At 57.9% G+C, this 12,455-nt stretch overlaps 1 protein-coding gene across 1 annotated transcript; it reads right to left on the bottom strand.

Annotated features, from left to right (window-relative positions):
- Window positions 1–476: 476 nt before the first annotated feature.
- Window positions 477–11,685, bottom strand: PPT2 (palmitoyl-protein thioesterase 2; the record flags this gene model as incomplete). Its single annotated transcript, XM_057431938.1, has 7 exons — window positions 477–620; window positions 1,921–1,975; window positions 2,067–2,151; window positions 5,518–5,601; window positions 9,309–9,416; window positions 10,046–10,141; window positions 11,532–11,685. Coding segments are annotated over 7 exons (726 nt in total), but the record flags the coding sequence as incomplete, so codon positions are not given.
- Between the last annotated feature and the right edge of the window lie 770 nt (window positions 11,686–12,455).

Here is a 12,455-nt window from a genome sequence, read left to right on the forward strand (position 1 = left end):
CCCCATAACTACCCCATAGATCCCCATAACTACCCCATAGCTCCCCATAGTGCCCCATAACCCCCTCATAGCTCCCCATAACTACCTCGTAGATCCCCATAGCACCCCATAACCCTCCCATAGTGCCACCCCATAACCCCCCCCATAGCGCCCCATAACCACCCCATAACCCACCCCACAGCACCCCATAGATCCCCATAACCCCCCCCATAGCGCCCCATAACTACCCCATAGATCCCCATAACCACCCCATAGCACCCCATAACCCCCCATAGCCCCCCATAACCCCCCCATAGCGCCCCATAACCCAGCCCCACACCACCCCATAACCCCCCCCATAGTGCCCCATAGCTCCCCATAGATCCCCATAACCACCCCATAACCACCCCATAACCCCCCCATAGCGCCCCATAGCGCCCCATAACTACCCCATAGCTCCCCATAGCTCCCCATAGCTCCCCATAGCTCCCCCCAGCTCAGGTGAGCCAGGGCCGGATGCAGCGCTCGTAGATGGGGCGCAGTTGGTGCCAGGCCGTGTGCGGGACCCCCGGCACCGAGCACCCCCCAAGTGCCCCCCGGGAGGCCAAAGAGCGGAGCCCAAAGGAATCCTGGGAGTAAACCTGGGGGTAATGGGGGGCAATGGGGGGTAATGGGGGGCAATGGGGTAATGGGGGTAATGGGGGCAATGGGGCAATGTGGTAATGGGGGTAATGGGGGGTATGGGGGCAATGGGGGTAATGGGGCAATGGGGGGTAATGGGGGTCAATGGGGGGTAATGGGGGGCAATGGGGGGTAATGGGGGTCAATGGGGGTCAATGGGGGGCAATGGGGGTAATGGGGCAATGGGGGGAATGGGGGGAATGGGGGGCAATGGGGTAATGGGACAATGGGGTCAATGGGGCAATGGGGTAATGGGGGGCAATGGGGGGCAATGGGGTCAATGGGGGCAATGGGGGGCAATGGGGGTAATGGGGCAATGGGGTAATGGGGGGCAATGGGGGGTAATGGGGGGTAATGGGGGCAATGGGGTAATGGGGGGAATGGGGGGCAATGGGGGTAATGGGGGGCAATGGGGTAATGGGGGGCAATGGGGGGCAATGGGGGGAATGGGGCAATGGGGGGCAATGGGGGGGCAATGGGGGGCAATGGGGGCAATGGGGCAATGGGGCAATGGGGGAATGGGGGGCAATGGGGAGTCAATGGGGCAATGTGGTAATGGGGGTCAATGGGGAGCAATGGGGGGCAATGGGGAGTCAATGGGGAATGGGGGCAATGGGGGGAATGGGGCAATGGGGGTAAGGGGGGGGCAGTGGGAATGGGGTAATGGGGGGTAATGGGAGTCAATGTGGGGCAATGGGGTAATGGGAATGGGGGTCAATGAGAGTCAATGGGGGTGATGGGAGGCAATGGGGGGAATGGGGCAATGGGGGGCAATGGGTCAAATTGGGGTCCCCAGCTGCCCCGTAAGTAGGGTCTCAATGGGTCCCCCCCACCCCGGAAGTGTGGGTCCCACCCCCCAAGTGTGGGTCCCCATGGGTCTGTGTGGAACCACCCCCACCCCCCAAGTGTGGGTCCCCATGGATCTCTATGGGTCCCACCCCCCAAGCGTGGGTCCCCATGGATCTCTATGGGTCCCACCCCCCAAGTGTGGGTCCCCATGGATCTCTATGGGTCCCACCCCCCAAGTGTGGGTCCCCATGGATCTCTATGGGTCCTGCCCCCCAAGTGTGGGTCCCCATAGATCTCTATGGGTCCCACCCCCCAAGTGTGGGTCTTGCCCCCCAAGTGTGGGTCCCACCCCCCAAGTGTGGGTCCCCATGGATCTCTATGGGTCCCGCCCCCCAACTGTGGGTCCTGCCCCCCAAGTGTGGGTCCCCATGGGTCTCTATGGGTCCTGCCCCCCAAGTGTGGGTCCCGCACCTCTTGCGCCTGCATCTCCCGCACGGTCTCGTTGGCATCGTAGAAGCCAAAGAAGCTTCAAGGGGACAAAGCCGGGGGTCAATGGGGGGGCGGAGGTTGGGGGGTGCCCCCTAAGTGTGGGGCAGGCTTGGGGGGCAGCCCCACACCTCGACTGCCAGGGGGTGATGACGCCGTCGTCGGGGCCCCCGATCAGCACCAGGCTCCGGATACGCAGCAGGTTCCGCTTCCAGGCTATGGGGAGATGTGGGGCAGGGCCTATAGAAGCTATGGGGTAATGGGGGGGCCTATAGAGGCTATGGGGTGATGGGGTGGGGCATAGGGGCTATGGGGAGATGTGGGGCAGGGTCTATAGAGGCTATGGGGAGATGTGGGGCAGGGTCTATAGAGGCTATGGGGTGATGGGGGGCCCATAGGGGCTATGGGGTGATGTGGGGCAGGGCCTATAGAGGCTATGGGGTAATGGGGGGCCCATAGGGGCTATGGGGAGATGTGGGGCAGGGCCTATAGAGGCTATGGGGTGTTGGGGGGGGGCATCGGGGCTATGGGGAGATGTGGGGCAAGGCCTATAGAGGCTATGGGGAGATGTGGGGCAGGGTCTATAGAGGCTATAGGGAGATGTGGGGCAGGGTCTATAGAGGCTATGGGGTGATGGGGGGGCCCATAGGGGCTATGGGGTGATGTGGGGCAGGGCCTATAGAGGCTATGGGGTAATGGGGGCAGGCATAGGGGCTATGGGGAGATGTGGGGCAGGGCCTATAGAGGCTATGGGGTGATGGGGTGGGGCATAGGGGCTATGGGGAGATGTGGGGCAAGGCCTATAGAGGCTATGGGGAGATGTGGGGCAGGGTCTATAGAGGCTATGGGGAGATGTGGGGCAGGGTCTATAGAGGCTATGGGGTGATGGGGGGCCTATAGAGGCTATGGGGTGATGTGGGGCAGGTCCTATAGAGGCTATGGGGAGATGTGGGGCAGGGCCTATAGAGGCTATGGGGTGATGTGGGGCAGGGCCTATAGAGGCTATGGGGTAATGGGGGGCGGGCATAGGGGCTATGGGGAAATGTGGGGCAGGGCCTATAGAGGCTATGGGGTAATGGGGGGCCCATAGGGGCTATGGGGAGATGTGGGGCAGGGCCTATAGAGGCTATGGGGTGATGTGGGGCAGGGCCTATAGAGGCTATGGGGTAATGGGGGGCCCATAGCGGCTAAGGGGAGATGTGGGGCAGGGCCTTATAGAGGCTATGGGGTAATGGGGGGCCCATAGGGGCTATGGGGAGATGTGGGGCAGGGCCTATAGAAGCTATGGGGTGATGTGGGGCAGGGTCTATAGAGGCTATGGGGTGATAGGGGGGGCCCATAGAGACTATGGGGAGATGTGGGGCAGGGTCTATAGAGGCTATGGGGTAATGGGGGGGCCCATAGAGGCTATGGGGAGATGTGGGGCAGGGTCTATAGAGGCTATGGGGTGAGAGGGGGGGCCCATAGGGGCTATGGGGAGATGAGGGGCAGGGCCTATAGAGCCTATGGGGTGAGAGGGGGGGCCCATAGAGACTATGGGGAGATGTGGGGCAGGGCCTACAGAGGCTATGGGGTGATGGGGGGGCATAGGGGCTATGGGGAGATGTGGGGCAGGGCCTATAGAGCCTATAGAGGCTATGGGGAGATGTGGGGCAGGGCCTACAGAGGCTATGGGGTAATGGGGCACCCATAGGGCATATGTGGCGAGATGTGGGGCAGGGCCTATAGAGGCTATGGGGTAATAGGGGGCCCATAGGGGCTATGGGGAGATGTGGGGCAGGGCCTATAGAGGCTTTGGGGGGGGCCCATAGGGGCTATGGCGTGATGTGGGGCAGGGCCTATAGAGGCTATGGGGAGATGTGGGGCAGGGCCTATAGAGGCTATGGGGTAATGGGGGACCCATAGGGGCTATGGGGAGATGTGGGGCAGGGCCTATAGAGGCTATGGGGTAATGGGGGGCCCATAGGGGCTATGGGGAGATGTGGGGCAGGGCCTATAGAGGCTATGGGGTGATGTGGGGCATGGTCTATAGAGGCTATGGGGAGATGTGGGGCAGGGTCTATAGAGGCTATGGGGTGATGTGGGGCAGGGCCCATAGAGGTTATGGGGTGATGTGGGGCAGGGCCTACAGAGGCTATGGGGTGATGGGGGGGCATAGGGGCTATGGGGAGATGTGGGGCAGGGCCTATAGAGGCTATGGGGTAATGGGGGACCCATAGGGGCTATGGGGAGATGTGGGGCAGGGCCTATAGAGGCTATGGGGTAATGGGGGGGGCATAGGGGCTATGGGGAGATGTGGGGCAGGGCCTATAGAGGCTATGGGGTAATGGGGGACCCATAGGGGCTATGGGGAGATGTGGGGCAGGGCCTATAGAGGCTATGGGGTAATAGGGGGCCCATAGGGGCTATGGGGAGATGTGGGGCAGGGCCTATAGAGCCTATGGGGTGATAGGGGGCCCATAGGGGCTATGGGGAGATGTGGGGCAGGGCCTATAGAGGCTAGGGGGGGGGGGGGCCCATAGGGGCTATGGCGTGATGTGGGGCAGGGCCTATAGAGGCTATGGGGAGATGTGGGGCAGGGCCTATAGAGGCTATGGGGTAATGGGGGACCCATAGGGGCTATGGGGAGATGTGGGGCAGGGCCTATAGAGGCTATGGGGTAATGGGGGGCCCATAGGGGCTATGGGGAGATGAGGGGCAGGGCCTATAGAGGCTATGGGGTAATGGGGGGCCCATAGGGGCTATGGGGAGATGTGGGGCAGGGCCTATAGAGGCTATGGGGTGATGTGGGGCATGGTCTATAGAGGCTATGGGGAGATGTGGGGCAGGGTCTATAGAGGCTATGGGGTGATGTGGGGCAGGGCCCATAGAGGTTATGGGGTGATGTGGGGCAGGACCTATAGAGGCTATGGGGTAATGGGGGGGCCCATAGAGGCTATGGGGAGATGTGGGGCAGGGCCTATAGAGGCTATGGGGTAATGGGGGGCCCATAGGGGCTATGGGGGGATGTGGGGCAGGGCCTATAGAGGCTATGGGGTGATGGGGGGGGGGCCATAGGGGCTATGGGGAGATGTGGGGCACAAGCACTATAGTGGCGATGGGGCATGGTGGGTCTAGCTATGGGGGGCTATGGAGTGTCTATGGGCTCTATGGGGCTCTATGGTCTCTATGGGGTTCAATGGGTCTCTATGGTCCCTATGGGGCGCTATGGGGCTCTATGGGTCTCTCTGGATCTCTATGGGTCTCTATGTGTCTCTATGTGTCCCTATGTGTCTCTATGTGTCCCTATGTGTCCCTATGTGTCTCTATGTGTCCCTATGTGTCTCTATGTGTCCCTATGTGTCTCTATGGGTCTCTATGTGTCCCTATGGGTCGCTATGGGGCACTATGGGGGTCTCTATGTGTCTCTATGGGGGTCTCTATGGGGGTCTCTATGTGTCCCTATGTGTCCCTATGTGTCCCTATGTGTCTCTATGTGTCTCTATGTGTCCCTATGTGTCTCTATGGGTCTCTATGTGTCCCTATGGGTCGCTATGGGTCCCATGGGTCGCTATGGGTCCCATGGGTCGCTATGGGGCTCACCGGATGCATTGGGATGCAATCTCTCATCGTTGAGCAGGGCGAGGAAGTTGCTGCTGTTCAGGTAAAGGTCCCGGTGGTGGGGGTCTGGGGGGGCAATGGGGGGCAATGGGGATCAAAGGGGGGCAATGGGGGGCAATGGGGATCAATGGGGGTCAATGGGGGTCAATGGGGATCAATGGGGCTCAGTGGGGGACAATGGGGCTCAGTGGGGGTCAATGGGGATCAATGGGGCTCAATGAGGTTCAATGGGGGTCAATGGGGATCAATGGGGCTCAATGGGGGTCAATGGGGATCAATCAATGGGGGGCAATGGGGGGCAATGGGGATCAATGGGGGGCAATGGGGGTCAATGGGGATCAATGGGGGTCAATGGGGGTCAATGGGGGTCAATGGGGATCAATGGGGTTCAATGAGGGGTTCTATGGGGGGCAATGGGGGTCAATGGGGGGCAATGGGGGTCAATGGGGGTCAATGGGGGGCAATGGGGTCAATGGGGGTCAATGGGGGGCAATGGGGGTCAATGGGGGTCAATGGGGGTCAATGGGGGGGTCAATGGGGGTCAATGGGGGTCAATGGGGGGCAATGGGGATCAATGGGGGTCAATGGGGGGCAATGGGGGGCAATGGGGGTCAAGGGGAATCAATGGGGGGCAATGGGGATCAATGAGGATCAATGGGGGGCAATGGGGGTCAATGGGGGGACAATGGGGGGCAATGGGGGTCAATGGGTGTCAATGGGTATCAATGGGGGGCAATGGGGATCAATGGGGGGCAATGGGGGCAATGGGGATCAATGGGGATCAATAGGGGTCAATGGGGATCAATGGGGGGCAATGGGGATCAATGGGGGGCAATGGGGGCAATGGGGATCAATGGGGATCAATAGGGGTCAATGGGGATCAATGGGGATCAATGGGGGTCAATGGGGGGCAATGGGTGTCAATGGGGGTCAATGGGGCTCAATGGGGATCAATGGGGATCAATGGGGTCAATGGGGATCAATGGGGGGCAATGTGGGGGTGAATGGGGGGATTGGGGAGGTCAATGGAGGGCAATGGGGGTCAATGGGGGTCAATGGGGATCAATGGGGATCAATGGGGATCAATGGGGGTCAATGGGGATCAATGGGGATCAATGGGGTCAATGGGGGGCAATGGGGGGTCAATGGGGGGCAATGGGGGTCAATGGGGGGCAATGGGTGTCAATGGGGATCAATGGGGGGCAATGGGGGCAATGGGGATCAATGGGGATCAATAGGGGTCAATGGGGATCAATGGGGATCATGGGGGATCAATGGGGTCATTGGGGTCAATGGGGATCAATGGGGATCAATGGGGCGCAATGGGGATCAATGCGGCGCAATGGGGATCAATGGGGATCAATGGGGCGCAACGGAGGTCAATGGGGATCAATGGGGCGCAATGGAGGTCAACGGGGATCAATGGGGCGCAATGGAGATCAATGGGGCGCAATGGGGATCAATGGGGATCAATGGGGTCAATGGGGATCAATGGGGTTCAATGGGGGTCAATGGGGATCAATGGGGTCAATGGGGATCAATGGGGATCAATGGGGTCAATGGGGATCAATGGGGTCAATGGGGGTTGTTTTGAGTTGATTTGATGTGATTTTGGGTTCATTTTGGGTAGGTTTTTTTGTGTGTGTGTTTTGGTGTTTTTTGGTGTTTTGGGGCAGTTTTGGGTGTTTTGGGCTGGTTTTGGGCGGTTTTTGCTGTTTTTGGCTGGTTTTGGGGCGATTTTTGGTGTTTTTGGGGTGTTTTTGGCTGTTTTTGTTGGTTTTGGGCTGGTTTTGGGCGGTTTTTGCTGTTTTTGGCTGGTTTTGGGGCGATTTTTGGTGTTTTTGGGGTGTTTTTGGCTGTTTTTGTTGGTTTTGGGCTGGTTTTGGGCGTTTTTTGCTGTTTTTGGCTGGTTTTGGGGTGATTTTTGGTGTTTTTGGGGTGGTTTTGGCTGTTTTTGTTGGTTTTGGGCTGGTTTTGGGCGGTTTTTGCTGGTTTTGGCTGGTTTTGGGGTGATTTTTGGTGTTTTTGGGGTGGTTTTGGCTGTTTTAGGGTGAATCGGGTCTGTTTTGGGCTGATTTTGGGGCGATCCGGGCTGTTTTGGGGTGATTTTGGGGTGGTTTTGGCTGTTTTTGTTGGTTTTGGGCTGGTTTTGGGCGGTTTTTGCTGGTTTTGGCTGGTTTTGGGGCGATTTTTGGTGTTTTTGGGGTGTTTTTTGGCTGGTTTTGGCTGTTTTGGGGCTGTTTTTTGCTGGTTTGGGGCTGTTTTGGGGTGGTTTTGGCTGGTTTTAAGGTGTTTTGGGCTGCTTTTTGGCTGTTTATTGGTGGTTTTTGCTGGTTTTGGGGTGTTTTTGGCTTTTTCTTGGGTGTTTTGGGGGTGTTTTTTGCTGTTTTTGGGTGGTTTTGGCTTTTTTTGGCTGTTTTGGGGGTGGTTTTGGCTGTTTTTTGGTGTTTTTGGGTTTTTGTTGTTTTTGGGCTGTTTTGGAGGTGGTTTTGGCTGTTTTTAGGGTGTTTCGGGCTGTTTTTTTGGCTGTTTTTTGGGTGTCTGTGTGGTTTTGGCTGGTTTTGGGGTGTTTTGGGCTGGTTTTGGCCGGGTTTTTGCTGGTTTTGGGGTGTTTTTTGCTGTTTTTTGCTGGTTTTGGCTGTTTTGGGGTGTTTTTGGGGGTGTTTTTGGCTTTTTTTTGCTGTTTTTGACGGTTTTGGGGTGGTTTTGGGTGTTTTTTGCTGTTTTTGACTGTTTTGGGGTGTTTTTGGCTGTTTTTGGTTGGTTTTGGCTGTTTTTTCCTTTTTTTTGGCTGTTTTTGACTGTTTTGGGGTGTTTTTGGCTGGTTTTGGGGTGTTTTTGGGGTGTTTTTGGCTGTTTTTGCTGGTTCTGAGTGCTTTTGGGTGTTTTTGGCTGTTTTTTGCTGTTTTGGGGTGGTTTTGGATTTTTTTTGGGGTGTTTTTGGCTGTTTTTGGGGTGTTTTTGGCTATTTTTGGCTGTTTTTGGGTGTTTTGGGGTGGTTTTGGGGTTTTTTTGGCTGTTTTTGGGGTGTTTTTGGGCTGTTTTTGGGTGTTTTGGGGGTGTTTTTGGGGTGTTTTGGGGGTGTTTTTGGCTGTTTTTGGCTGTTTTTTGGGTGTTTTTTGGGTGTTTTTGGCTGTTTTTGGGGTGTTTTTTGCTGTTTTTTTGCTGGTTTTGGGTGTTTTTGGGTGTTTTTGGGGTGTTTTTGTGTGTTTTTGGGTGTTTTTGGGGTGTTTTTGGCTGTTTTTGGGGTGTTTTTGGCTGTTTTTGGGGTGTTTTTGGCTGTTTTTGGGGTGTTTTTGGGTGTTTTTGGCTGTTTTTGGGGTGTTTTTGGCTGTTTTTGGGGTGTTTTTGGCTGTTTTTTGGGTGGTTTTGGGTGTTTTTGGGTGTTTTTGCGGTGTTTTTGGCTGTTTTTGGGGTGTTTTTGGCTGTTTTTGGGGTGTTTTTGGCTGTTTTTGGGGTGTTTTTGTGTGGTTTTGGGTGTTTTTGGCTGGTTTTGGGTGTTTTGGGGGTGTTTTTGTGTGTTTTTGTGTGTTTTTGGCTGTTTTTGGGGTGTTTTTGTGTGTTTTTGTGTGTTTTTGGCTGTTTTTGGGGTGTTTTTGGCTGTTTTTGGGGTGTTTTTGGGTGTTTTTGGGGTGTTTTTGGCTGTTTTGGGGGTGTTTTTGGGTGTTTTTGGGGTGTTTTTGTGTGTTTTTGTGTGTTTTTGGCTGTTTTTGGGGTGTTTTTGGCTGTTTTTGGGGTGTTTTTGGCTGTTTTTGGGTGTTTTTGGCTCTGACCGTTCCAGTAGTTGCAGATGGAGACGCCCTGGCCCAGGGGGGTGTAGCACAGCCGGTACAGGTTGGACTTCATGTGCCGGGGGAACAGCCACTTGAGGTAGTCCGTGTCTGCGGGACCCATAGAGACCCATAGGGACCCATAGGGACCATAGAGACCCATAGAGACACATAGAGACCCATAGAGACACATAGAGACACATAGAGACCCATAGGGACCCATAGGGACCCATAGAGACCCATAGAGACCCACAGACCCCACAGTGACCCATAGACCCCACAGTGACCCATACTGACCCATAAACCCCCCAGAGACCCATACTGACCCATAGCCACCCATAGACCCAACAGCGACCCACACTGACCCATAGACCCCACAGCAACCCATACTGACCCATAGCGACCCATAGACCCCACAGTGACCCATAGCGACCCATAGACCCCACAGCGACCCATACTGACCCATAGCGACCCATAGAACAAAGAGCATCCCAGAAACCCCATAGTAACCCATAAGAACCCATAGTCCCCCACAGACCCCATAGACCCCCATAGACCCCATAGACCCCATAAGCACCCCACAGACCCCCATAACCCCCCCCCCCACGAGCCCCATAGGAAGCCCCATCAACCCCCCATAGGGATGCCCCATAACCCCATAGGGGCCCAATAGACCCCCAAAGCCCCCCATAGGGCCCCATAGGGCCCCATAGCCCCCCATAGGGCCCCATAGCGCTCACCCCCATACTGCCCCATCTGTGGGGCCGCCAGCGAGATGAAGCTGTGCACGTTGTGGTTGGGGGTCGTGGCCAAGAGTGCCCGGCAGATGAGGCCCCCTGCGCCCCATAGAGCCCCATAGAGCCCCATAGAGCCCCATAGAGCCCAGTGAGCCCCATAGAGCCCCATAGAGCCCAGTGAGCCCCATAGAGAACACAGAGCCCCATAGAGCCCCATAGAGCAGCATCAGGGACCCTCCCATAGACACCCCCCCCCCCCATAGCCCCCCATTGACCCCATAGCCCCTATGGGTCCCCCACTGACCCCCCATTGATAGCCATGGACTTCAGAGCGCCCCATAGATCCACATTACCCCATTGCCCCCCATTACCCCCATTGACCCCCATTGCCCCATAACCCCCATTACCCCCATTGCCCCACTGACCCCACTGCCCCCATTGCTCCCCATTACCCCCACTGACCCCCATTGACCATTGCCCCCATTGCCCCACTTCCCCCATTCCCCATTGACCCCCATTGACCCCCATTCCCCCCATTGACCCCCATTGATCCCATTGCCTCCCATTGCCCCCACTGCCCCCATTGCCCCACATTGACCCCCATTACCCCCCATAGCCCCACTGAGCCCATTCCCCCCATTGCCCCACATTGTCCCCCATTGCCCCATTCACCCCATTGACCCCCATTGCCCCCATAGCCCCATTCGCCCCCACTGCCCCCCATTCCCATTGACCCCCATTCCCCCCATTGCCCCATTACCCCCATTGACCCCCATTGCCCCATGGACCCCCATTACCCCATTGACCCCCATAGCCCCATTCGCCGCCACTGCCCCCCATTCCCATTGCCCCCATCGCCCCAGAGCCCCCATTGACCCCCATTGCCCCATTGACCCCCATTCCTCCATCGCCCCATAGCCCCCATTACCCCATTGCCTCCCATTACCCCATAGCCCCCACTGACCCCCATTGCCCCACTGACCCCCATTACCCCATAGCCCCCATTGACCCCCATTGCCCCATTGACCCCCATTACCTAATAGCCCCCACTGACCCCCATTGCCCCATTCCCCCATTGACCCCCATTACCCCATAGCCCCCATTGACCCCCATTGCCCCATTGACCCCCATTGACCCCCATTACCCCATAGCCCCCACTGACCCCCATTACCCCATTGCCCCCATCGCCCCATAGCCCCCACTGCCCCCCATTGCCCCATTGCCCCCCATTACCCCATAGCCCCCATAGACCCCCATCGCCCCATAGCCCCCATAGCCCCCATTGCCCCCCATCGCCCCATAACCCCCATTGCCCCATAGCCCCCATTGACCCCCATTACCCCATAGCCCCCCACTGCCCCCAATCTCCCCATAGCCCCCATAACCTCCATTGCCCCATAGCCCCCATAACCTCCATCGCCCCATAGCCCCCATTACCCCATAGCCCCCCATAGCCCCCCACTGCCCCCCATCTCCCCATAGCGCTCACCCTGGCTGTACCCCACCAGGTGCACCCCATCGGCCGCGTTGGCCATGATGGGCTCCAGCGCCCTCCGGAAGCCCTCGACCTGGACCCATAGCGGCCGCAGCGACGCCCCCCGGTCAAAGAGGTCCAGGACGGTGACCTCGGTGCCAGGGTGGCTCTATGGGGCAGCCCCATAGCGGGATGGGGGTCACAAAGGGGATCTATGGGGCAGCCCCATAGCGGGATGGGGGTCACAAAGGGGATCTATGGGGCAGCCCCATAGCGGGATGGGGGGGTCTATGGGGCAGCCCCATAGCGGGACAAAGGGGATCTATGGGGGCCCCATAGCGGGATGGGGGGGGATCTATGGGGCAGCCCCATAGCGGGATGGGGGTCAGCCCCATAATGGGGGGGATCTATGGGGCAGCCCCCGGGATGGGGGTCACAAAGGGGCTATGGGGGATAGCGGGATGGGGGTCACAAAGGGGATGGGGCAGCCCCATAGCGGGATGGGGGTCACAAAGGGGCATGGGGCAGCCCCATAGCGGGATGGGGGTCACAAAGGGGATCTATGGGGCAGCCCCATAGCGGGATGGGGGTCACAAAGGGGATCTATGGGGCAGCCCCATAGCGGGATGGGGGTCACAAAGGGGATCTATGGGGCAGCCCCATAGCGGGATGGGGGTCACAAAGGGGATCTATGGGGCAGCCCCATAGCGGGATGGGGGTCACAAAGGGGATCTATGGGGCAGCCCCATAGCGGGATGGGGGTCACAAAGGGGATCTATGGGGCGGCCCCATAGCGGGACGGGGGTCACAAAGGGGATCTATGGGGTGGCCCCATAGCGTGACGGGGGTCATGAAGGGGATCTATGGGGCAGCCCCATAGCGGGATGGGGGTCACAAAGGGGATCTATGGGGCAGCCCCATAGCGGGATGGGGGTCACA

The sequence above is a fragment of the Pezoporus wallicus genome, unplaced genomic scaffold (assembly GCF_028554395.1).
Source record: "Pezoporus wallicus isolate ANWC-B61680 ecotype Strahan unplaced genomic scaffold, APGP_CSIRO_Pwel_v1 contig_9925, whole genome shotgun sequence".
Classification (NCBI taxonomy): Eukaryota; Metazoa; Chordata; class Aves; order Psittaciformes; family Psittacidae; genus Pezoporus; species Pezoporus wallicus.